The sequence below is a fragment of the Neoarius graeffei genome, chromosome 26, assembly GCF_027579695.1.
Source record: "Neoarius graeffei isolate fNeoGra1 chromosome 26, fNeoGra1.pri, whole genome shotgun sequence".
NCBI classification, from domain to species: domain Eukaryota; kingdom Metazoa; phylum Chordata; class Actinopteri; order Siluriformes; family Ariidae; genus Neoarius; species Neoarius graeffei.
The window spans coordinates 23,970,622-23,998,556 of record NC_083594.1 but is presented as its reverse complement, the minus strand read 5'-3'; the positions used below and the strand labels follow the sequence as shown (position 1 = coordinate 23,998,556).

At 41.2% G+C, this 27,935-nt stretch overlaps 2 protein-coding genes across 3 annotated transcripts in view; one reads left to right on the top strand and one right to left on the bottom strand.

The window, feature by feature from the left end:
- cenpp (centromere protein P) overlaps nt 1-27,935 on the top strand; it is a 186,795-nt gene that overhangs the window by 62,347 nt on the left and 96,513 nt on the right. The window lies entirely within an intron of this gene.
- Nucleotides 35-8,321, bottom strand: omd (osteomodulin). The gene is made up of 3 exons (XM_060910934.1): nt 8,181-8,321; nt 6,162-7,093; nt 35-1,265 (listed from the first exon to the last, which is right to left on the bottom strand). The coding sequence occupies exons 2-3, from the start codon at nt 7,069-7,071 to the stop codon at nt 1,096-1,098; spliced, it is 1,080 nt and encodes a 359-aa protein (XP_060766917.1). The 5' UTR covers nt 7,072-7,093; nt 8,181-8,321; the 3' UTR covers nt 35-1,095.

Below are 27,935 nucleotides of genomic sequence, written 5' to 3'. Positions count from 1 at the left end.
ATGGAATATTCATAATTAGTATTTATTAGTTCACATTTTCCACCAAAATAATGCAGCCAGAATAGAGATATAGCATTATTACACACTTACTTTTGTTTACATGCAAAGATTTTCACTAGTATGAATGACCTGCAAAATCCAAAAGAGCTGTTTCTCCAGTATGTTTTACACTAAATTCAGCAAACTGTTAACCACATTTATGCCAATGCAAAGAAGCCCATATGTAAGGATGTAAAAGATACGTAGCTAGCTTTAGTAATTAATGTATGTTTGAGTCTTGGATTATGACTTGTCAAGCCTTTTGTCAGAGAATCCTCCAAATAAAAGAAAGATGAAGAACTTTTGGCCTGAAATGTGAGTGGCCCCCATACCTCCCACCCACCTGCTGACTACTTTTAAATCCTTTAAAATCTGAAGTATGAACTGCATGTTTGCGTACAGTGCCAGTTTTACTGCATTTGCCATTTTGGTTGGCATGTGTCGTCATGCAAAATATCCTTAAGACCTATAGATACAGGCTTGTGGTTGAAATTTGTTTCGATGATTTATCAGTAGTGAAGTTAATGCATGTGTATACATTTATCAATTAAAATGTTTAGTTATTCAAACAATTAGTTTTCTTTTACAACTTAGGAGGAGCAGTGAAGAGCTCGGATTGTTTGAGAACCTTCGGAAAAACCTCCTGTCTGAATGTCCTCATGCAACTAATTGAGAAAATAAACCCTATGCTTGATCACCACATAACTCACTACATTGTTAGAAAATAGTAGAAAAATTGTACAAATGGGGGAAAAAAAACTTTTATGAACAGATGTGTCTAAGCAAGTGATTTGATTGATTAATGCTCTGGAGTGAATATTCTTGGCTGGTTAATCGGCATCTTTTCGCCCACCCATTATGATTTCATTGATTCATTATGATTGAAGTATGATTTTTAATTATTGTTGTTTCATCTGATCACTAAACATCTTTGGCATTTTTACTCTTTTAACCACTCAAAACCAAAAGAGTCTTGAATATATTTAGGTGAAATTATTTGGTGACTGAAATTTGGCACCCCGTCAAAGGATTTCATGTTTTTTTTAGTGGTTCATACTAGCTAACTGTCTGTTGTTCACCATAATAAATCATCCTCATCCTTGGGAAGCAAGCATAAGCGTAGTAGTCCACGGGTCCTCTCAGCTTATTGTGATCAAGGCGAATGTAGGTTAGCATGTTGGGACTGTCAACATCCAGCAATGGGCACATTAGAGTAATGTTAAGTTCTGTAATTAAAAAAAGAGGTTATTGGATACACCAGTCCTGTATACTTGATGGCATTACATTAAACTTGCAGTCAGGAAAAATAAATATTCAGACCTTAAATGTTATTTAATATACATATGATAATCATCAACCTATAATAACCATAAATATATATCTCATCTCATCTCATTATCTCTAGCCGCTTTATCCTGTTCTACAGGGTCGCAGGCAAGCTGGAGCCTATCCCAGCTGACTACGGGCGAAAGGCGGGGTACACCCTGGACAAGTCGCCAGGTCATCACAGGGCTGACACATAGACACAGACAACCATTCACACTCACATTCACACCTACAGTCAATTTAGAGTCACCAGTTAACCTAACCTGCATGTCTTTGGACTGTGGGGGAAACCGGAGCACCCGGAGGAAACCCACGTGGACACGGGGAGAACATGCAAACTCCGCACAGAAAGGCCCTCGCCGGCCACGGGGCTCAAACCCGGACCTTCTTGCTGTGAGGCGACAGCGCTAACCACTACACCACCGTGCCGCCCATAAATATATATATATATATATATATATATATATATATATATATATATATATATATATATTTTTTTTTAATTTATTTTGGGGGGGGGCTTTTTTCACCTTTATTGGATAGGACAGTGTAGAGACAGGAAATGAGCGGGAGAGAGAGACGGGGAGGGATCAGGAAATGACCTTGGGTCGGAATCGAATCCGGGTCCCCGGATATATGGTATGGCGCCTTATCCACCTGAGCCATGATGCCCCAACCACAAAGATATTTTTTAATTCAAAAGATATTCGGCACACAAATGAACAAAATTAGTACTTTGTTGCAAAGCTGTTGTTGGCAATTGCAGCTTTGAGATGTTTATGGTAAGAAGGGATACAGGACACTTTGTCCAACGACCGTTTCGTCCAACGACCATTTCGTCCAATAGTTAAGACATTTTGTCCAAAGCCTTTTTCATATGCACTATCAATTATTTTATATTTCAGATATTTGTTTGTTCGAAAAAAGGAGGAATTCTCAACGGAATTTGACTGAAGCAAAACACATTTTTGCAGCGTGTAGTTTAACCACCCGTCACTCGCCAAATGCGAGTTGTGAAATCTAATGGCGAGTAAAGATCGCCCCAGACTTGCCTTTCTTGGCGAGTGTGTTCAAAACAATGCGTATTCATGTAAAATCCAAGAAATATTCAACAAAAACGCATTCCTTGCGCAGGACTTTCGGGCGCACTCCGGACTTAAGACTGGCTTATTAAGACCTTATTAAGACTGGCCGTATGATGAATTAAACGGCTTCACTGGACTCAAAGCTCGGAGAGCAGCCTGTAATGGTAAGGGTTGCTCGTTTGCTTTACAAAAATGTTTTCCACTTCGGTCAAATTCTATTGAGAATTATTCTTTAGGATTGGTTTAAAAATATACAGCAATTTGTCGCACATATAGTCACTTCACTCTCATTAGGCATGTTTCCATTTATTACGGGGAGATGCAGTCATAAACCTGCTTAATGCACTCCCTTAAATGAATAAAATACTATTTAAATAAAATATTTACTGAAACATTTTACTGATTTAAGGCTGTGTTGGCCTTATTAAGACTGCCTATGTGATTAATTAAATGGCTTCACTGGACTCAAAGCTCAGAGAGCAGCCTGTAATGGTACGGGTCTACTTGTTTATGCCCCTTACACCGCTCTTTTGTGTCGAAGTGCTCGTACTATGGCACTCGTTTGCTTTACAAAAATTGTTTATTTCCATTTATTATGGGAAGATGCAGTCATAAACCTGCTTAATGCACTCCCTTAAATGAATTATGGTTTGTTTATATCTTGATTTTGTCACACATATTGTCACGACATATAAAATAATTGATAGTGCGTATGAAAAAGGCTTTGGACAAAATGTCTCAGCTATTAGACGAAATGGCATTAGACGAAATGGTCATTGGACGAAGTGTCCTGATCCCGTAAGAAGTAATTAGCTTTTTGCAGCATTATGGTTCACTTTTGGCCCATCCCTCTTGCCAAAACATCTTCAGTTCCCAAAGTTACAAGAATCCCTTGGATGCATTCACAATTTAAAAAAAAAAAAAATCCTCCATAAATTTTTAATGTGACTTGTATGAGGAGATTGGCTAGGCCTTGCCTTCTTGAGTTATTTTGGCTGTATGTTTGGAGTTGTTGTCTATTTGAAATGTCCATCTTCTTGTTAGAGTATCCTTAGACAGTGTTGCCAGATTGGGTGGTTTCAAGTGCATTTTGGCGGGTTTTGAACATATTTTGGGCTGGAAAACGTCAGCAGTATCTGGCAACACTGTCCTTAGATTAGGACAAGATGTTCAAGGAAAAAAAAATATAAATACAGATTTCCCACAAAATAGTCCCACTTGTTGGAATGCAAAAAGATACTGGTCGGTTTTCTAATTATTCTGGTGCTTAGTTGGACTATTGTCTTCTGTCTAGCTTCTAAAGACCATTGGATGGTCTTTTGGAGCTTGGCTTTATCTACCTAGATACCACACATATAATTAAACAATAATTTAAACAGTATTAAAGTTATGGTTAGTTTTTTTCCTTTTTTATCAGACATCTACAGTGGTGCTTGAAAGTTTGTGAACCCTTTAGAATTTTCTATATTTCTGCATAAATATGACCTCAAACATCATCAGATTTTCACACAAGTCCTAAAAGTAGATAAAGAGAACCCAGTGAAACAAATGAGACAAAAATATTATACTTGGTCATTTATTTATTGAGGAAAATAATCCAATATTACATATTTGTAAGTGGCAAAAGTATGTGAACCTCTAGGATTAGCAGTTAAAATTAGAAGGTGAAATGAGAGTCAGATGTTGTCAATCAATGGGATGACAATCAGATATGAGTGGGCACCCTGTTTTATTTAAAGAACAGGGATTTATCAAAGTCTGATCTTCACAACACATGTTTGTGGAAGTGTATCATGGCACAAACAAAGGAGATTTCTGAGGACCTCAGAAAAAGCATTGTTGAAGCTCATCAGGCTGGAAAAGGTTACAAAACCATCTCTAAAGAGTTTGGACTCCACCAATCCACAGTCAGACAGATTGTGTACAAATGGAGGAAATTCAAGACCATTGTTACCCTCCCCAGAAGTGGTCAACCAACAAAGATCACTCCAAGAGCAAGGCATGTAATAGTCCGCGAGGTCACAAAGGACCCCAGGGTAACTTCTAAGCAACTGAAGACCTCTCTCACATTGGTTAATGTTAATGTTCATGAGTCCACCATCAGGAGAACACTGAACAACAATGGTGTGCATGGCAGGGTTGCAAGGAGAAAGCCACTGCTCTCCAAAAAGAACATTGCTGCTCATCTGCAGTTTGCTAAAGATCACGTGGACAAGCCAGAAGGCTATCAGAAAAATATTTTGTGGATGGATGAGACCAAAATAGAATTTTTTGGTTTAAATGAGAAGTGTTATGTTTGGAGAAAGGAAAACACTGCATTCCAGCATAAGAACCTTATCCCATCTGTGAAACATGGTGGTGGTAGTATCATTGTTTGGGCCTGTTTTGCTGCATCTGGGCCAGGACGGCTTGCCATCATTGATGGAACCATGAATTCTGAATTATACCAGCGAATTCTAAAGGAAAATGTCAGGACATCTGTCCATGAACTGAATCTCAGGAGAAGGTGGGTCATGTAGCAAGATAATGAACCTAAGCACACAAGTCGTTCTACCAAAGAATGGTTAAAGAAGAATAAAGTTAATATGTTTTGGAATGGCCAAGTCAAAGTCCTGACCTTAATCGAATCGAAATGTTGTGGAAGGACCTGAAGTGAGTAGTTCATGTGAGGAAACCTGCCAACATCCCAGAGTTGAAGCTGTTCTGTACGGAGGAATGGGCTAAAATTCCTCCAAGCCGGTGTGCAGGACTGATCAACAGTTACCACAAACGTTTAGTTGCAGTTATTGCTGCACAAGGGGGTCACACCAGATACTGAAAGCAAAGGTTCACATACTTTTGCCACTCACAGATATGTAATATTGGATCATTTCCCTCAATAAATAAATGACCAAGTATAATATTTTTGTCTCATTTGTTTAACGGGGTTCTCTTTATCTACTTTTAGGACTTGTGTGAAAATCTGATGATGTTTTAGGTCATATTTATGCAGAAATATAGAAAATTCTAAAGGGTTCACAAACTTTCAAGCACCACTGTAGTTTTAGGTTTGTTTACCTGACATGCTTCGACGTACGTAACTGTCGTCTTCCTCAGAGTGTCACCGGATGTTGTTGGTGACGCATCTTTTATCAGCTGATGTTTCCAAAGGCGTGACCTTCCTGTCTGGTTGGACAGGTCGGTCACGTCTTCTGCTGTCCGTTCGTCCCCTGCAAGATGGCACTCCAGGTATGGAAGAGCATGTATGCTCCCTCATCCCGGTTGATGGTCCTCGGTCTTCGCTTTCGGATCTCCATGGCCTCCCTGATCCAGCGCTGATGTTTGTTATCTATATGTTTGTTGAGATCCGAAAGCGAAGCCCGAGGACCATCAACCGGGATGAGGGAGCATACATGCTCTCCCATACCTGGAGTGCCATCTTGCAGGGGACGAACGGACAGCAGAAGACGTGACCGACCTGTCCAACCAGACAGGAAGGTCACGCCTTTGGAAACATCAGCTGATAAGATGCGTCACCAACAACATCCGGTGACACTCTGAGGAAGACGACAGTTACGTACGTCGAAACATGTCAGGTAAACAAACCTAAAACTAGATGTCTGATAAAAAAGGAAAAAAAACTAACCATAACTTTAATACTGTTCATATATAAGACATAATGAACGTAATCGAGAAAGTATTAAAGTTGCTTGCTTAGACATTTTCACATACCTTTGTAGTTATTGTGGTTGAGATACAGATGCTCCAAGTTCTTGGGAATAAAAAAGGTTTGGGAGAGTTGGTTATGACCCAGGTTGAGTTCCATAAGTTGTGACAGGTTAAAGGTTTTGTAAGGAATCGTTTTAATTTTGTTATAGGATACCCGAAGAGACATGATATTTGGGGTCTTCCTAAAGTACCCCTCAGATACAGATGTGATGGAGTTGTTCTCCAGTGATAGCTGCAGCAGCGATGATGGGAGATCAGGGGGCATAGTCTTAAGTTTGTTGTTGCACAAGGTGACTTGCAAGAGGCTCTTCAAGCCAGACAGGACCTTTCCTTTAATACTTTCATCTGTAAGTCTGTTGCTGCACAAGTCGAGCACTGTAATATTTATTAGATCTTGTATAGTGTTGGATGATATCTTTGAGATTTTGTTGAAGCCCAGGTGGAGTATCTGAAGAGTTTTGGGCAAAGAAGGTGGAACTTCCTCTAGGTTGTTGTGCTCAAGGTGAAGCCGTGTGAGGCGTTGAAGTTTACTGAAGGCCTCTTTCCCTACTTTTCTCAGATTATTGTGGCTGAGGTTGATTTCTTTCAAAGATGTAGCATTGGTGAAAGGTTTGGCTGTAATGGTTTCGATGTTGTTGAACTGAATGTATAAGTGGCGGATGTGGCTTGGGACATCAGGGATTACTTTAAGTTCACGATGGTCACAGTACATTGCAAAGGGATAAGACTGGGGACAGTAACATTCCTTGGCACATTCATTAGTACGAAATCTGTACGAGTCTGGCCCAACAAATGAAGGAATCTGTGGCAATGATTCTTCTGTCTCGTAGTCTGCATAACTGGTTTCGAAATCTTGACAAAACACTCTGAGCAAAATCAGTGAAAATATTGACCAGGTACTTGGAATACCCATTACTGGATGTGTTTTTCTTTATCTGGAAGAGGAACACGAACAAAAATTAACAAAAGATTACTGTAATCCTATTCACTGCCATAACCAAATAGAGTTTCTCTAGTATTTCTGTTCCAAGCCTGGGAGCCATCGTCACAGCTGTTTTTATTCTGTAGTTCTTGTAGCTGAACTCGATGACTCAAGTTAGTGCATTCGTTAATGCTTGGAAGTTGCAGTTTAGCCTTAAAGTATAGTTTTTGGAGGTCACAGTTAATATCTGCTTAACTACTTAATGTCCTAATAAAGTATTTTGTATTCCTGATGAATCCATTTTCTAATGTGATGAGCTACCAATGTTTAATCCTTTCCAAAGAGTACAGGAATTGCAGTGAAGTCAATTCCATAGTAAAACTTCAAAGTTGAGACCCGTGTTAGTATCTCTCTCTCTCTCTCGACCACTCTGTACCAGTCTCTCTACCTCTCTGCTATACTATATAAGAGAGAACTGAAATTTGACATGTTCAAAGGACCTGTGATGCATTTTACCTTGCATGTTATAGGAAGAAGTATGAAAGTACAGTTTGTAGAAAAAGAGGGCTTGAGTTTCTGTCTCTTATATCTCTAACGTCTAGTAATACCTAATAGACACTGCACAACTAAAATCTTTGAATCAATAAACATAATAAATCCAAAATTAAAAAACCAAAAACAGTCTGTAGACTGTAAACAACCTGTGTAAGCAGCCATTTAATCACTTAATTCCAAACATGCCAATTTTATGTTTTTGAATGTTTGGTGGATAATTTATTCACGCTATATACTTAATCTCTTTTTAATTAATTGTATTTGAAGTTATTTGGTCCAGTTCATGGTTGTTGAGATTTAGTAGATACTTTAGGCCACAAACTCATCCCTGATAAAAATTTTGGTTCTTTTCCAAAAAGAGATATTTTAATTCTGCATTTTAAAAATGAAAATATAGAAAATTACTCTGCGTAACTCGTTTTGTTAGCCCGCTGTCCTTATAACCATCATAGAACTGTTCCCACCCTAAATAGATGTTTCTCAATTTTCTAATTATCTAATTTTTAACTCTCATGTGTGATGGAACATAGGAAGTCATATCATACCTGTGTTCTTCCTGGGAGGTGTCGTGCTGAAGACGAAAGCTTGACATAGATGAAATAAAGAATCCTCTCAGCTTGAACTTTTTTACTAAAGAGAACTGAGAAATTTCTTAGCTTGACATAAGGCCTCACTGTTTTTCACTTCCCAGCAGTCCTGTATGAAGATATTAAGCTCTGCCTCTTTGCTGTGGAAATTATTTTGGAAGCTTTGGTTTCCATCTGTTCAATGACCTCAGTCAAGTCTTATCTGTCTTTTTTTTTTTTTTTTTTTTGTCATTTCTTGAATTGAGGTGAGGCCAGAGTTTCCAGCCTAAACACATGTGATCTACTATTTTCATGCTAACAGTAAATAGTGGTTTGTTTGTTTCTTTGTAAGGTAAGGGTCACAATTGAATTTTTATGGGTGTACAGTATTCAGAACTCTATCCTTTTAATCACTTTCTCTATTTAATGTAGATTTAGAGTAGAGAACTCTGAGTACCTGTGTCTGTTTCCAATAATCTGTGGGTTGTAGGGTGGTGACCAGTGATGAACATAGTTATAGTGATGGGCATAGTTATGTAACCATCTAATCAATACTATAATGTTACTCAAAATCTTGCAAGTTGAAGGAGGCTAAGAATGTTTGAGTGCCACGTTTGTAGATGATGATATACAACAGAATTCCATTAACACCCTTTCTGTGACTGAAACTCAAGTCGCATTTTACTGGACACATAATGCACCACGTGTCCATGGGTCAGCTCTAGTTTGGCATATGTTTTTATCCAACATAAAATTAATCAGTTGAGGGTTAATAGCCTTTTTCTCCCCATGGTACCAGCTTTGGGATGATGGTGCACCAGTCTTTCTCATTGACATTAGTGCCTGACCTCACTTATGCTCGTGTAGTGGAATGGGCAAATCCCCAGAGCTACACTCCAAAATCTGATGCAAAATCTTCCCAGGAGAGTGGAGGTTACTATAACAGCTAAGGGGGAATAAATCTGGAATGGGATGTTCAGTTAGCACTTATGGGTGTGATGCTCAGGTGTCCACAAACATTTGGCCATATAGTATACCTTCTTACTATTATTCAAGTGGTTGTTTGTGGGAGCATCATCAGGGACTGTAGCGGCCAAAGTAGAATTCATATAGACGTGAATTACAATTTATGTTAAAAGGTATAAATAATTTCATTTGAGTGTGTAATTTCATATAAGTATGAAATTGAAGCCTCTACAGGGACCAAACACACCCACAACACAGACTGTTCACGCTCCTACCATCTGGCAGACGCTACAGGAGTGTGAAAGCAAGGACTACTAGACTGACAAACAGTTTTTACCCCCAGGCCATCAGGCTTTTGAACCACGGATTATAATCACCATCTACCTCTATATTTCCATCAGGCTTTGAACCACGGATTATATTAGCAATTTTGCACAAGACGTTGCACGGTATATCTACCTCTATGTTTGCACATTGTTTGTTTGCCCCTCTTTTTTTTAATGTTATCTTAATTTTTTACTCTACCTTTTATATTTTGCATTCCATATGCACTTTATATTTTATATTTCATATTTTATATATATATTTCTTTTTATATTGGTAAGCGTAGTTTGGTCGGGCAGTTGCAAAATAAGAATTTCATTACCCAATAATAAACCGCTGTGTCTGTTATTGTGTATATGACAAATAAAAATCTTGAATCTTGTTTTACCAGCTACTATTTTTTTATTTAATTTATTTTTTAAAAATGTATTTATTTATTTATTTATTTTTAAAAAACAGTCCTTGGATAAGGTTTGGGCCACCTGTGTTCACACTAACAGCCAGTCTAATCTTCCATTCTTTGTTTGCACTGAAACAGGCTATATAGAAAGCCAGAAGACGGTGACGCATTTTTATTCATCAAGCATGCTTTAACCAGAAGTAGCATAAAACACATACCCTGTCACAATAAATGTACAATATAAAGCTGTCACACTTTCCCATATTACAGAAACACCCAAGATCATATTTGGCATGGCAGGCAGGGGGGGAAAAAAAAAAAAGTTACTCTACCTGCAGTGTAAGAGCCTTTACACACCAGATACAACAGGAAATTGCAATTCGAAAATGCATGTGCAGAATTTTGCACACCGAGTCTGATATGATTTTTTTTTTTTTTAAACATGTCGTGTTCTAGGGCGGCACGGTGGTGTAGTGGTTAGCGCTGTCGCCTCACAGCAAGAAGGTCCTGGGTTCGAGCCCCGGGGCCGGCGAGGGCCTTTCTGTGTGGAGTTTGCATGTTCTCCCCGTGTCCGCGTGGGTTTCCTCCGGGTGCTCCGGTTTCCCCCACAGTCCAAAGACATGCAGGTTAGGTTAACTGGTGACTCTAAATTGACCGTAGGTGTGAATGTGAGTGTGAATGGTTGTCTGTGTCTATGTGTCAGCCCTGTGATGACCTGGCGACTTGTCCAGGGTGTACCCCGCCTTTCGCCCGTAGTCAGCTGGGATGGGCTCCAGCTTGCCTGCGACCCTGTAGAAGGATAAAGCGGCTAGAGATGATGAGATGAGATGTTGTGTTCTATTTTGTGCTTGTTTCACACGGATTTCACGCCGTGACTATCAATAATGTCCTAAGTGAATGATGGAGTTATCTGGTAGTTATATAAACAACAATTATAGACATGCTCTCAAGAAAGAGAAAATTTTGGGTACAAATGGCAACAGGGAGTTTCAAGAGTTTATCTTGTTAAAGAGTTGATGCTGAAAGATGGGATGTTGGACAACAACAAAGAAAGCAGTGTTCATGAGTTAAATACAACCCCGATTCCAAAAAAGTTAGGACAAAGTACAAATTGTAAATAAAACAGAATACAATGATGTGGAAGTTTCAAAATTCCATATTTTATTCAGAATAGAACATAGATGACATATTAAATGTTTAAACTGAGAAAATGTATCATTTAAAGAGAAAAATTAGGTGATTTTAAATTTCATGACAACACATCTCAAAAAAGTTGGGACAAGGCCATGTTTACCACTGTGAGACATCCCCTTTTCTCTTTACAACAGTCTGTAAACGTCTGGGGACTGAGGAGACAAGTTGCTCAAGTTTAGGGATAGGAATGTTAACCCATTCTTGTCTAATGTAGGATTCTAGTTGCTCAACTGTCTTAGGTCTTTTTTGTCGTATCTTCCGTTTTATGATGCGCCAAATGTTTTCTATGGGTGAAAGATCTGGACTGCAGGCTGGCCAGTTCAGTACCCGGACCCTTCTTCTACGCAGCCATGATGCTGTAATTGATGCAGTATGTAGTTTGGCATCATCATGTTGGAAAATGCAAGGTCTTCCCTGAAAGAGACGTCGTCTGGATGGGAGCATATGTTGCTCTAGAACCTGGATATACCTTTCAGCACTGATGGTGTCTTTCCAGATGTGTAAGCTGCCCATGCCACATGCACTAATGCAACCCCATATCATCAGAGATGCAGGCTTCTGAACTGAGCGCTGATAACAACTCGGGTCGTCCTTCTCCTCTTTAGTCCGAATGACACGGCGTCCCTGATTTCCATAAAGAACTTCAAATTTTGATTCGTCTGACCACAGAACAGTTTTCCACTTTGCCACAGTCCATTTTAAATGAGCCTTGGCCCAGAGAAGACGTCTGTGCTTCTGGGTCATGTTTAGATCCGGCTTCTTCTTTGAACTATAGAGTTTTAACTGGCAACGGTGGATGGCATGGTGAATTGTGTTCACAGATAATGTTCTCTGGAAATATTCCTGAGCCCATTTTGTGATTTCCAATACAGAAGCATGCCTGTATGTGATGCAGTGCCGTCTAAGGGCCCGAAGATCACGGGCACCCAGTATGGTTTTCCTGCCTTGACCCTCATGCACAGAGATTCTTCCAGATTCTCTGAATCTTTTGATGATATTATGCACTGTAGATGATGATATGTTCAAACTCTTTGCAATTTTACACTGTCAAACTCATTTCTGATATCGCTCCACTATTTGTCGGTGCAGAATTGGTGATCCTCTTCCCATCTTTACTTCTGAGAGCCGCTGCCACTCCAAGATGCTCTTTTTATACCCAGTCATGTTAATGACCTATTGCCAGTTGACCTAATGAGTTGCAATTTGGTCCTCCAGCTGTTCCTTTTTTTGTACCTTTAACTTTTCCAACCTCTTATTGCCCCTGTCCCAACTTTTTTGAGATGTGTTGCGGTCATGAAATTTAAAATGAGCCAATATTTGGCATGAAATTTCAAAATGTCTCACTTTCAACATTTGATATGTTGTCTATGTTCTATTGTGAATACAATATCAGTTTTTGAGATTTGTAAATTATTGCATTCCGTTTTTATTTACAATTTGTACTTTGTCCCAACTTTTTTGGAATCGGGGTTGTAATATGGAGTTTTATTGCCATCTTTTCAGTCCAACAAGAAAACAAGTGGGAGAGAGAGTGCAGAAATCTGTGAGCAGACAATTTGCAAGCGCACAAAGACCATGTTCTTGATTAAAAATAGGAATGAAACTCCATAGAAATATAGCTGCTCAGCTCCCAGACGTAAGTGACACTAATGCATAGCAGAGGCTCGCTGCTGGATTCGAGGCCATTTTGCCAGCTGTCTCCTGTGTCACAATGTGACGTCTGTTCCGCACAACATGATTGGTTGATGCCTTTATTTGTGATGCGAAAGCTCAGAAAAATCTACCTCCGTGTGGAAAAAAAAAATGCGTTGCTTATTCACTGTGTAATATTTGCATTTTGGGTGAAAGTACGCATGACAAAAGCAAGTTCGAAAAACTATATCGACATGCAAATTAATCGCACAAAAAAACGCCCCTAGTGTATAAAGGCCTTAATACGAACAAACGGCTAGACAGACGTTAGTTGAACACACGCTGCCACAGTGTGACTGAACCAAGCGAACTTGTCAATTGGTTAATTCAGATGTCAGTCCAAGCATTATACAGTCATCAAGTATTACATAAAATTAAATCACATTTTTTGTTATTTCGTGAGCGTTTGTGGTGATATTTTCGTATATTTTAAACTGGGGTGGGCGGGGGGGGGGGGCTTGCAGTAGTACAGCAAACCACAAGGTGGCATTATTTGAATACTGCAGTAAGGAAAATTCTATACCTCTGCAACACTTTATTAAACATGGCGGGGGTGGGGGTTAAACTGCATCACAGTATTCTTACTGCTGTAAGGAAATTTTTAACCACTGCAGCCCTATGATACCATGCCAATTCTGTACATTCCAACCATGATCTTTTGAGAAATTTCCGCTTCTCTAACCGTCCTCCTTACTGTGTGGTCAGCATACACTAGCGCCCTCTTCCAGGCATGTCCATTACAGCTTCCTGTTAGTTATGCAAGAAAGTGTCAAACACATTTAATTAATAACTAGACTTAGCTAATTGTATACTGTCAGCCTTGGCTGTAGCTAAGCCTGCTGAGTTGGCATCTGACTCATGTTGGATCATACCATCAGAGTGAATTAATTACCACAATTTCTACAAGCACACTATGGTATGATCAAAGCATATTCCAGGGGACATGAGGGAAAAAAATTTTGAAGTGCATCAGTCTGTAAATGTTTACAAAGACATTTTAAAGTTTTGGGATGCCGCCACACCACAGTAAAAGCCATTATCTCCAAATGATGAACACTTGTAACAGTGGTGAATCTTCCCAGGAATGTACAGGCTTCCAAAATTTCTCCAAGGGTTCAGCAACAGCTCATCTGGGAACCCTTGGTAAAAATCCCATAAGAATGTGCAGATGTACAGATATACTTTGCCTCAACCAAAGTTATATTCATGGTCCCAATATAAAAAGTTCCTGGGCAAATTATTTGTACAGTGCCATCTGGTAATCACTGTTAACAAAAATAATCTGAAATTCTTTTTTCGTATTTGTAACAAAGCACTTAGAAGACTTTTTTAGGATACTATATGGACAGATGAATCAAAAGTGGATTTTTGGGTTCAATTTTGGCTGCTGTAAACATTGTGGAGCTAGAGTAATGGTGTGACGATGCTTTGCTGCCGTTTGTAAGGAATCATAAATTCTACTCTAATAAAAAAAAAAAAAAAGTCTTAAACAAACCATCCTGATCGTCTGAATATGAGCTGAAATTGGACAAAGGACAAAATGCACACTTGAATAGTTGAAAATAAATTTTGGATGGGCCCTGTCAAAGTCGTGACTTGGACACAACAGAAGTTGTGGCTGGATGACAATTGAGCAGTTCATGCTCAAATGCCTACCATGTCATAAGAATTCTGAATTTTAACAAAACAGTGCATCTCAGGCCCTGTTCACACGGCAACGGATTCAGGTGAATCTGATAAAATTGTTTATCGTTTCGGCCTGGCATCCACACGGCACCGGCGTTTTGGGTGCCCCAAAACAAAATCTTTTGAGAACGGGTTCCAGAGTGGAAAAATCTGGCAACGGCGCCGTTGCGAAGTCGTCTGGATGAGTAGAACGGATTTGTTTACGATGACGTCCCAACCACATGACTGTCAGTGCTTCACGCCAGGTAGAAGTGTAACGAACTTGATGCGAGTTGTCAACAAATCCTATAACTTGGTTCATGAAACGCGCTTACAAAATATTTTCACTGTGAATATTTATTGTGTAATGGTGCAAAGTGAGAGAGTGAGAGAATAGCCCTTAGGGCAGAGTCTTTAGTCCAAACACTGCGGAAGCAGTACCAAACCGTGCCCCGCCCGTGCGCTTTCCAAAAACAATCCTGCCAGCAAACATAAGAAAAAAAAAGGAGCCATCTCACCTCTTCAGATGTTGGTTTAAGTCCGACAATACATTCCTCAAAAAGGGCGTAGAAGAACAAAGTAATCCATCAATGTGTAGCATTCAATTTATTCCGGACCATTAAAGAATTCTGGAGGATATCAGAATGTTGGCGTACCGGCTTCCATCTACCCCCGTTCATTCCTCTTTCCGTGTCTTTCGTTTTACGCTACTGATTAATAATCAAAACTTTATGTGGCTAATGCTACAGAAGAAGGGGTTTATGCGCATGCGTCTACTACTTCTATTGTTCTGGTGTCTCCAATGGGACCATCTTACAGCGCACGTAGTGGTGTGGCATGTGTATTGCATCATTTTCAGCAAGCGTTGCGTTGCCATATGAACCTGATATTTTACTGATCCGTTGCCCATGTGGACGCGATATTAAAAAAAAAAAAATCTCGTTGCCGTTGTCGTGTGGATGTAGCCTCAATTTATTGGCATGCCTGCATTTAGTACTTCTTGCAACATTTGCCAACATATCAGCACTAAGTGTCTTCCTGTAATGTTTATTGATTTTGGTGAATACAGAACAAAGAGTCTTCGGCCACTCCTCAATGTCGAATGTTTCCAGATCCTCCAGGTCTCTTCAGCTCAGCCCACACATTTTCAGTGGGGTTTAGGTCCAGAGACAGGGAGACCATATCAAAAGCTTGATTGTGTGGACAGTGAACCATTTTGTATGGAGTTGGATGCTTTGTTTTGGATCATTGTCCTGCTAAATGATTCAAGCTTGACCCAGTTGTAAGTTTTTGGTAGAGGCATACAGATTTAACACTAGAATTCCGAACAGCTGGGAGAATTTTCATCGCAGGGCAGTGGGGGTGCCCCCCCCTTCTCCCCACACAAGCTCATTCCTCCCTCTTCAGCGAAGTTATCACCAATGCAACTTCACATTGTTATGCAAATATTGGGCACTTGTCAGTTTAAGCAAAGCAGTACCTGAGACTGAGAAAAAAACTGAGCCCATGTTTACATTAGACCGTATCAGCGGATCATCAGATTAACGTTTTTAAAACGATTAGTGTGCACACAGCAATGCCAATACACGATTCGCGTGCACACAGCAATACCAATACACGGATACGCTCGGCTCCGCAGGCATCCTGCGCTCCAAATCACTCCGCCCTGAACAGCGAGTGCCCTCTGGAGGGTCCGCACTCCGGCCTTGCACAGCTCACAGAGCGCGCGAGTGAAGTGCACAAGCAGTGATTCGGGACTGAGCCGCTGTGTGTGTGATCCCAGCGCATATCACTTACCACTTGCAAGTGGAAGGATGACAAGCCTAAAGACAATCATAACTACACAATGGGCAGTATTTGCATCAGTATTTGCAGTATTTTCATACTTTTATACTCTTTAATGAAAGGTGATACAAGGCGGAAGTCCGCGCCGTTTTTCAGCAGTCGCGTCACATGACCAACGCCAGCGAATCAGGAAGGTGGATGTCACAGTGACGTTGTCCAATGAGATGCCAGCTAGAGCTCAGCACAGCGTATCCGCGTATTCTCAATGTTTACACAGCACCGGAGCTGACACGATCTGGATTGAATACGTGGACGCTGGCGGATTCCCGTTTCCCGGCGTTTCCAGGCGGTTTAATGTAAACGGACAGTGCATCCGCGAAGAAAACGAGACAGATACGGTCTAATGTAAACGTAGCCTGAGCGTGTGCATACTTGACACAAGTGTGATACTTGCATTAGCTCAGAATGTGTAAACTTCACGAGAAACAGTATCAAATGGTGTAAAAAGTGTGCTTTTGTGCAAGAATAAAACTTGATAAGTAAAAAAAGACTCCAGTTTTAGTTCAGAGAAAGAGACCGTGTGAACGACAGAAAATAATTATTAAAAAATAAATAAAATCAAGTGTAGACTATGTGAAGTCCAAATTGATGATAATGAAAAATGAACGCTAATTTGTATAGATTTAAAAATATGTTCATGTTAAGTTCAAGAGAGACCGTATCAGATTGTAAAAAATATGCAGTGTTGCGCATGAAGACGGTAAAGAAGTGCTGTTCATTGAACATGCTCATATTTTTGCTGAACTGAACGAATCAGTTTGCAACTAATGAACACGTACAGTAAGTGTGGCTCACTGGTGAGAGTGAAAGATGCTCAGTCAACAGAAGTAGGGATAATAGGCAAAAATTTAACTTTCATACTGTGGTATGAAATATGACTTATTACTATGTCTTGGGATCGCACCTTGGAAAATTATTACGTGACCACCTGGATTTTCTCACGCGTTCCTTGTCTCGATCAGTGTCGTCTAATGGTGATGTGCTGGTTGTGACACTACTGATTTTGCTTATATCAATAAAGTAGACTCCAGGAACGTTCTAATGGTAGGTGAAATTTAATATTTTAATTGCTGATCAAAAAATTTCACATTGAATTCAGTGCAGCTCATTAAAAAAAATTGGAAGAAATAAACATGAAATAGACTACCGTAAAATACCAAATAATAGCCCGGGCGATTATTTGTCTCAATCACGTAAGAGACCCGGCGCGTATTAGAGACTAGGCGGCTATTTGGAACAGGCGATTAATTCCTTCTTCACAAATACCTTCCCCAAAATCTACCTCAAAACGGGGGAAAAAATCATTCTCAGATAGGCCTACTTTTAACCAGTATAACTTACAGTTTGTTTAGAGTTAGATTACAGATAGCACGGTGCCGACTTCGGGGAATTTTGAAGACGCAGAATGCATCTTCGCATGGCACAGTCGGGGTGGATAAAGGATAAATCACACACCTTTTCCTGTTAATGACTAGTTAAGCGCATGCTTTACAAAATAATCAAGAAACCACACCATTGTCTGTGCGCAGCACTGTGATTTAATTACTCTGCAAAGTTATGGTCACTTGCTATCACCCTCACCCATGCAGCCTCCACCCTTTGCGCTTCGCGATGTCTGTCAATCTGAAATTGCACGGAGGGCGCGACGTTGAAGCAACATAATTAGGGTGCGAAGTGTCAAACCAAAGGGTTTTTTCTTATGCTGAAAAATAAGTGACCTGCAGTGGCTACATACTGTCATCTTGCATCACGTTTCTCTCCAAGACGTCTCCCTATTTGGCCGATATGAGCCTATTCCCCGAGTGAGTTGGTACGGTGGCTCGACCCCGTAGAAAACTTAAAGTTCGGATGAAAGTTAGTTGAATAGGTTACTGACTTGTAGGCCTACATGTTGCCTGCCTGACGCGTGCTTCTGCCCAACTTGCACGACAGATTACTTGTTGAAAAGGCCCCTTGGATTAGATTGGCCGCGAGCAGACTGAAATGCATGTTAGAACGCTCTCACCTTTTTTGTAAAGCGTCTTCCAGATCCGAATGGGTAAGGGCAAGTGAAATGGTATAAGGTCTTTAATAAAACTCAGTGTGTGCTTTGATGCATGCATTCGGCAATTTAGGTCGTTTAACAGAAGCAGCAGTCCAACCTTGGAAACCCGCAGTCCTCAATGTCACCACACACGCTGGCTTTCGTTGGGTATACCCAAAGGGGTGGCTAAGACATCTGTCAAAAGTTACGGAGTTGCATTCCTCAAGAAATATTACGGTAGACCAAGATTATAACATTGAAATGGCATGTTTATTATCACGTAACAAAATGTTGTAAACAGTATTATAGAAATAATTTCATTCATTCATTCATTCATTCATTCATTCATTCATTCATATTGTTTCGGTAGAAAACTATGCAATGCAAAATCGTTTAAAAACCAGAAAAGTGCTGGGCCTCAAGATTCTAGATAGAACGTTCGGACGCTTTTTTTTTTTTTTTTTTAGACCCCGGCGAGTATTCGGAACCGGCCTTTATTTGTCACAACACACGCGTACACCCGGCCGTTAAAGGGAACTCGGCGGTTAATTGGAACTCGGCTATTATTTGGTATTTTACGGTAGTTCATTTTGAGGTCTGTGAACTTTGAACGTGAACTGGTTCATTTTAATCTGTGTGATCTGAACTTTGAATGATGTAAAATAAGAACAGGTTAACAAGTCTTTAACTCGACATGTAAAGCGTACAACTTAACGCCAGTTCTTATTGCAATCAAATTTGGACTACACATAGTCTACATTTGAATTTAATAATTTTTAATTCATTCATTCATTGTTTTACCTAGAGGGTCGTTAGGGTGATCTGTGGGTCATTGGTGCTCTCTTTCTGCCATCATGTGAGTTATTGAAGTCAGCTGAGTCTTGGTGTGGATGTGTATTCAGTTTTCTGGGAAGTGTGCCACAGTCTGCATTGTAGGTGGCTGATAACTGGTGTCTCAGGCCACATCCACACGACAACGGCAACGTGATGTTATTTAAAAAAAATATCGCCTCCAAATGGGCAACGATCAGTAGAAATCAGGTCCATATGGCAACGCAACGCTTGCTGAAAACGATGCAATACACATGCCACACCTCTAGGGGCGCTGTAAGGCGGTCCCTTCGGACACACCAGAACAACCCATACGAAAAAGAACAGTAAAGAACTTATAAGAGTAGTAAATCCTTATAAATATAAATAAATATATATGCCATGTATGATTTACTCCTGAAAGTGGCCCATTTTGCATTTTCCTCATACAAATTTTTTATGAAAATCTAGTATGTATGAAGTGAACATTGTGCATGGTTTTTACAGATAATGTGTATGATGAATTACACTGTCTTTGTATGCTTCATGTAATGTTTGTAGTTTTAAATTATATTTTACAGTTTAAAATGTACATGCCTTTTATATGTAAATCCAACACAAACATATGTGGATTTACATATAAAAGGCATATACATTTTAAACTGTAAAATATAATTTAAAACTACAAACATTACATGAAGCATACAAAGACGGTGTAATTCATCATACACATTATCTGTAAAAACCATGCACAATGTTCACTTCATACATACTAGATTTTCATAAAAAAATTTGTATGAGGAAAATGCAAAATGGGCCACTTTCAGGAGTAAATCATACATGGCGCATATATATTTATTTATAAATCCTTATAAGGATTTATCCTTATATTTATAAGGATTTAATACTAAGACAGTGGTAAACTCTTATAAGTTCTTTACTGTTCTTTTTCGTATGGGAATAGAAGTAAGGACGCATGCGCATAAACTATTATGCGCGAGACTTCATATTAGCCACAAAGTCAGGAAAATCTGTTCGTAAAATTACATTATAATGACCAAATACAATGAAAAGTATTTTTCCAGTCTCACCTGTGAAAGGTAATCCCATGTGATCTCGTTTGGACGGTAAACCTGTTGGTACAGTTAAACGCAGCTAATCTTTATTCTCCGCTTTGACCTTTCCAATATGGCGGCGAGGATGACGTACGCGGAAGGCGGCGTCTTTAATGGTCCGGAATAAATTGAATACTACACGTTGATGGATTAATTTGCTGTTTCTCACCTGTGAAAGGTAATCCCATGTGATCTCCTTTGGACGGTAAACCTGTTGGTACAGTTAAACGCAGCTAATCTTTATTCTCCGCTTTGACCTTTCCAAAATGGCGACGAGGATGACGTACGCGGAAGGCGGCGTCTTTAATTGTCCGGAATAAATTGAATGATACACGTTGATGGATTAATTTGCTTTTCTACGCCCTTTTTTGAGGAATGTATTGTAGGACTTAAACCATCATCTGAAGAGGTGAGATCGCTCCTTTTTTCCCCTTATTTTTGCTGGCGGGATTGACTCTGCCCTAAGGGCTATTCTCTCTCTCTCTCACTTTGCACCAGGCATTACACAATAAATATTCACAGTGAAAATATTTTGTAAGCGCGTTTCATGAACCAAGTTATAGGATTTCTTGACAACTCGCATCGCATCGCAATGAGATCATTGGCACTACTGGTGTTAAGAATCAGACCATTTTATAAATGAATATTTTGCTGTAGAGCTGCAGTGTTTGTACAATTGCATGTTTTTGCTTCACTATTACTGTCACTATTCTGCTTCTTGCATTACTACTGTGAACTAACACTGAACATAATAATAATAATAATAATAATATCCAAGCTCGTGTTTCACTCTCACTAGTGCTCTGTAAGGCTTTTTCCTGGTGATATTCGTTACACTTCTACCCGGCGTGAAGCATTCACAGTCATGTGGTTGTGACGTCATCGTAAACAAATCCGTTTTACTCATCCAGACGACTTCACAACGGCAACGTTGCCAGATCTTTCCACTCTGGAACCCGTTCTCAAAAAGATTGCGTTTTGGGCACCCAAAACGCCGGCGCCGTGTGGACGCCAGGCCTAAACGATAAGCAATTGTATCGGAGTCACCTGAATCCGTTGCCGTGTGGACAGGGCCTCAGACCACCTCTTCTGTTCAGCGATGGTCATTCCAGGTTGATGAAGATGGCTTCTTTTACTCATCTTTCTAACCACTGGTCTTCTCTGGCTAAAATGTGTGCATTGCAGTCCTGAAACGGGTGTCCTTTGTTATTGAGATGAAGATAGACTGCACAGTCCTGGCCTGAGGAACTGGCTCTCCTGTGTCGAGCCATACATTTGTGAAGCGGTTTTGTTTCCCCAATGTACAGGTCTGTGCATTCCTCACTGCACTGAATTTCATACACTAGGTGACAATGGTAAGTGAAATTTGTGTTTGTTTGTGTCTAGGTATTCTGTCTTTCAAAAAGTCCTTCCCATGCCATGTGGCGCCGATCTCCGTTTCCGTAGCCCTCTGCCTCTCGCCTATTACATAGCTAGGGTTACAGTGGGGGGCTGGTCCTCTGGTAACCGCGAGAGTTTGACTCCCCACTCGCATCTGTATTGCAGCATGCCTTGCCAGACGGCAGTAGGTACCATTTTTATGATGGTCTTTGGTATGACCCGACCGTGAGTAGAACTCGCGATCTCCCGATCAAGAGGCGGACACGCTAATTACTAGGCCAACTCGCGGTTCATTCTGTCTTTAGGATGGACCAGTTTCTGCCTCAGAGTGTTGCTGGGTCTGAAGTGTACAGGGATGTGTTTTGTAGAAGATCATCCTAAGTATCTATCTGAGGCTACATCCACACGACAACGGCAACGAGATTTTTTTTTTTAAAAATCGCATCCACATGGGCAACGGATCAGTAAAATATCAGGTCCATATGGCAACGCAACGCTTGCTGAAAACGATGCAATACACATGCCACACCTCTAGGGGCGCTGTAAGACGGTCCCATCGGAGACACCAGAACAATAGAAGTAAGGACGCATGCACATAAACTATTATGCGCGAGACTTCATATTAGCCACAAAGTCAGAAAAATCTGTTCGTAAAATTGTTATAATGACCAAATACAATGAAAAGTATTTTTCCAGTCTCACCTGTGAAAGGTAATCCCATGTGATCTCGTTTGGACGGCAAACCTGTTGGTACAGTTAAACGCAGCACATGAATGAAGCATCTTTATTCTCCGCTTTGCCCCATCCAATATGGCGGCGAGGATGACGTATGATTCTACGCGGAAGGCAGCGTCTTTAATGGTCCGGAATAAATTGAATGCTACACGTTGATGGATTAATTTGTTCTTCTACGCCCTTTTTGAGGAATGTATTGTAGGACTTAAACCAACATCTGAAGAGGTGAGATCGCTCCTTTTTTTTCCCTATTTTTGCTGGCGGGATTGACACTCTCTCTCTCTCTCTCTCTCTCTCACTTTGCACCATTACACAATAAATATTCACAGTGAAAATATTTTGTAAGCGCGTTTCATGAACCAAGTTATAGGATTTGTTGACAACTCGCATCGAGTTCGTTACACTTCTACCCGGCGTGAAGCACTCACAGTCATGTGGTTGTGACGTCATCGTAAACAAATCCGTTCTACTCATCCAGACGACTTCGCAACGGCGCCGTTGCCAGATTTTTCCACTCTGGAACCCGTTCTCAAAAGATTTCGTTTTGGGACACCCAAAACGCCGGTGCCGTGTGGACACCAGGCCGAAACGATAAACAATTTTATCAGATTCACCTAAATCCGTTGCCGTGTGGACAGGGCCTGAGAGAGCCATATTTTCAACCTGGAATGACCATCGCTGAACAGAGGAGATGGTCCGAGACACCACTTACCAGCCACCTACAGTGCAATCCTTGGCACACATCCCAGAAAACTGAATACACATCCACACCAAGACTCAGCTGACTTCAACAACTCGCATGATGGCAGAGAGAGCCAACGACCCACAGGTCACCCAAGCAACCCTCTAACAACGCCATTCACACCCAGCCTCCAGGGACCCTAACAACCTACAGGATGACTAAGCCCATGTTTACATTAGACCGTATCAGCGGATCATCAGATTAACGTTTTTAAAACGATTAGTGTGCACACAGCAACACCAATACACGATTCGCGTGCACACAACAATACCAATACGCGGATACGCTCGGCTCCGCAGGCATCCTGCGCTCCAAATCACTCCACCCTGAACAGCGAGTGCCCTCTGGAGGGTGCGCACTCCGGCCCTGCGCAGCTCACAGAGCGCGCGAGTGAAGCACACTAGCAGTGTTTTCGGGACTGAGCCGCTGTGTGTGTGATCCCAGCGCATATCACTTAACACTTGCAAGTGGAAGGATGGCAAGCCTAAAGACAATCATAACTACACAATGGGCAGTATTTGCATCAGTATTTGCAGTATTTTCATACTTTTATACTCTTTAATGAAAGGTGATACAAGGCGGAAGTCCGCGCCGTTTTTCAGCAGTCGCGTCACATGACCAACGCCAGCGAATCAGGAAGGTGGATGTCACAGTGACGTTGTCCAATGAGGACGCCAGCTAGAGCTCAGCACAGCGTATTCGCGTATCTCAATGTTTACACAGCACCGGATCAGATACGATCTAGATTGAATACGTGGACGCTGGCGGATTCCCGTTTCCCGGCGTTTCCAGGTGGTTTAATGTAAACGGACAGTGCATCCGCGAAGGAAACGAGACAGATACGGTCTAATATAAACGTAGCCTGAGAGGGTCAACGACCCATGTGACCTCAACGACTCTCCTTAGGGTTGCTTTTGGTCCACTAGAGGACAGATACCTGGAACTACCCACTAGTCAGACAGAACTGAAGAAGCCTTTTGGATGAGAAGTGAAACATCTTCAAGGATTTCAAGCAAGTCCAGTTGCCTTCTTTGGTTTGTGTAGCCTGGGGTGAGCCATTTTGAGTTCTCTATTTAGGTGTACTTTATGTAGTTGGCTTGTATACTTGACTGTTTGTTTGAGTATTGGTAGTTCAACAGAATATTACACTAGGTATTGCTGTCACTTGTTCAGTTGGCATTAGAACTTTCTTGTCTAGAAGTTCAGCACTTTGTGTACCCGCACTGCAAAAAAATGATAGCAAGTGAAAATATCTTAATAGTTGAAATGATCTAGCATTTCCTATGAGAAGAATACAAGACACCAATTCTGAGATTATTAAACCTAGCTCTAGATTGCAACCAACTTATTTTAAGATGTTTTATCAAGTAAAAATACCTGTCCATGCATCAAGATAATTTCACTAGTGTTCAGTAACTTTCTCCTTAAATTCAGTTTTCAATTTTTTTGCACTGAGTTTTGCACTTGTTGTATGGCGCTCTGGATAAGAGCATCTGCTAAATGCCATGTAATGTAATATTCACCGCAACATTTGAATAAATTTTTTTCAATTTTTTTTTAGGCTTGGAAATGTTTGGGTGAGATGGCTGTGGAGTTCCTAACGAGATTGTTTGTTTGTTTGTTTAATAAGATCCTAGAGAATGAGAAAATGCCAAATGAATGGAGAGTGTGCTAGTCCCAATATACAAGAATAAGGGAGATGTACAGAGCTGCAGTAATTACAGAGGGATAAAATTGATGAGCCACACCATGAAGCTATGGGAAAGGGTATTGGAGGCGAGACTGAGAAGAGAGGTAGCAATCTGTGAACAGCAGTACGGGTTTATGCCAAGGAAGAGCACGTTGGATGCAATTTTTGCTCTAAGAATGTTAATGGAGAAGTACTGAGAAGGCCAGAGAAAGCTACATTGTGTGTTTGTAGACCTGGAGAAGGCATACGATAGAGTGCCAAGAGTTGAGTTATGGTATTGCATGAGAAAGAGTGGAGTGAATGAGAAGTATATTAGAATGGTGCAGGACATGTATGAGAACAGTGAAACAGCAGTGAGGTGTGCAGTTGGAACGACTGAATGGTTCAAGGTGAAGGTGGGACTCCATCAAGGATCTGCTTTGAGTCCTTTTTTGTTTGCCATAGTGATGGATAGCTTGACGGACGAAGTGAGGCAAGAGTCACCATGGAGCATGATGTTTGCGGATGATATTGTGATATGTGGTGAAAGTAGAAAGGAGGTTGAGTTGGGTTTTGAGAGATGGAGGGATGCATTGGAACGAAGAGGAATGAAGGTGAGCAGGAGCAAAACAGAATACATGTGCATCAATGAGAATGGGGATGAGAGTGTAGTGAAGATGCAAGGAGCAGACATAAAGAAAGTTGGTGAATTCAAGTACCTGGGGTCAACTGTGCAGGAAAATGGCGCCTGCGATAGTGAGGTGAGAAAGAGAGTGCAGGCAGGGTGGAGCAGTTGGAGAAGGATTTCGGGAGTCATTTGTGATAGGAAAGTCCCAGCAAAGTGAAAGGTAAGCTGTATAAGAGAGTAGTGAGACCAGCTGTGATGTATGGATTGGAGACCGTACCCTTAATGAAGAGACAGGAGGCGGAGTTGGAAGTGGCGGAGCTGAGGATGTTAAGGTTTGCGATGGGAGTGACAAGGTTGGACAGGATAAGGAACGAGCACATCAGAAAAGACAGCACATGTGGAGAGCTTGAGAATTAGGTGGGGTTTACATTAGACTGTATCAGCGGATCATCGGATTAACGTTTTTAAAACGATTAGTGTGCACACAGCAACACCAATACACGATTCGCGTGCACACAGCAACACCAATACACGGATACGCTCGGCTCCGCAGGCATCCTGCACTCCAAATCACTCCGCCCTGAACAGCGAGTGCCCTCTGGAGGGTGCGCACTCCGGCCCTGCGCAGCTCACAGAGCGCGCGAGTGACGTGCACAAGCAGTGATTCGGGACTGGGCCGCTGTGTGTGCGATCCCAGCGCAGATCACTTACCACTTGCAAGTGGAAGGATGGCAAGCCTAAAGACAATCATAACTCACAATGGGCAGTATTTGCATCAGTATTTGCAGTATTTTCATACTTTTATACTCTTTAATGAAAGGTGATACAAGGCGGAAGTCCGCGCCGTTTTTCAGCAGTCGCGTCACATGACCAACGCCAGCGAATCAGGAAGGTGGATGTCACAGTGACGTTGTCCAATGACGACGCCAGCTAGAGCTCAGCACAGCGTATCCGCGTATCTCAATGTTTACACAGCACCGGACCAGACACGATCTGGATTGAATACGTGGACCCTGGCGGATTCCCATTTCCCGGCGTTTCCAGGCGTTTTAATGTAAACGGACAGTGCATCCGCGAAGAAAACGAGACAGATATGATCTAATGTAAACTTGGCCTTAAGCTAAGAGAGGTTTCGCTCAAATCGACCTGCACTTAACGTTTGCATAACAATGTAAAGAGGCATAGGTGATAACTGCACTGAAGAAGGAGGGATCAACTTGTGTGGAGGGAAAGAGCAGGGGCACCCTCTTTGACTTGAGATGAGAATTCTAGTATTAAAGTTTCCTGGTACTTCATGGAATCCATGATGCTATGTAACAAGGTTCCAAAGGTCTTTGGAGGAGAAACAGCCGCACACCATAACCCAGGGGTTCCCAAACTTTTCCATGCCAAGGCCCCCCAAACAGCATTAGCTTCTGGCCGGGGACCCCCTTTGCAAACCCCCAGACAATGCTACAAAATATGTAAAGAAACATCAACTTTTAGAATGTTTTCTCTTACTTTTATTCAATAGTCAATAATTGTTACATTTGTTTAGCATAAGAATATTATTAACTAACGTGTTTTCAACACAAATATTTTCGCACTGAACAATAAACTGTATAACCTCCTGTAGTACCTGATTCAACTTGTTATCCATCCTTTTTGCGACCAGTGCCTCGCGATGGAGCATGCAGTGTGTGTGGCCACTACATGCGGGGCCTTCTGCTTAATGAGAGCGGTCACTCCACTGATCTTCCCGGTCATTGCCGCGGCTCCATCCGAACACACCCCCACGCAATGGGTCCAGTCCAATCCGTTAGACTCGATGTAATCATCCAAAACTTGAAAAATGTCTTTCCCAGTAGTTCTTCTTTCAAGTGCTTTACAAAATAGTATTTCCTCCACAAATCTTTCCTGTGAAATAAATCTGATGTACACAAGCAGTTGGGCCTCATTGGATAAATCTGTGCTCTCATCCAGCTGAAGTGCGAAGTATTCGCTGGCTCTCACCTGCTCCAACAGCTGAGCAGATACGTCTTGAGCCATGTCACCAATCCGTCGGATCACGGTGTTATCAGAGAGTGGGACAGCATCGATTTTTTTTTTTTTTGGCAGCATCCTCACCAAGCAATTCTCGGACAATGTCTTTGATGGCTGGTAAAATCAAATCTTCTCCAATTGAGTGAGGTTTTTTAGCACGAGCAATGTGGTACGAGGCTAAAAATGATGCCTTCAGGGCCCGCTCGGGGACAGTAGCTTGCTGGGTGAATGCAGGAGATTGCCTGACCAAATGCTCTTCTTTGCGTCTGAAGAAATCTACTGTTTTTTTTCGGTATCTGTCGGATGTTTTTGTACCAAGTGACACTGAAGTTTCGAAGGTTTTAAGTACTCATTTGACAGGGTCTCCAGACAGAGGACGCATTTCGGGCAATCATGGCCATTTTTCTCTACGGCTGTAAAGCCATACTTAATATATGCTGCCTCATATTTTCGGATTTTAGTTGGCCAGGACTTCTTAGTTTTTTTTCGCAGCAGTGTCCTCCACAGCAGGGCTGTTGGTTTGT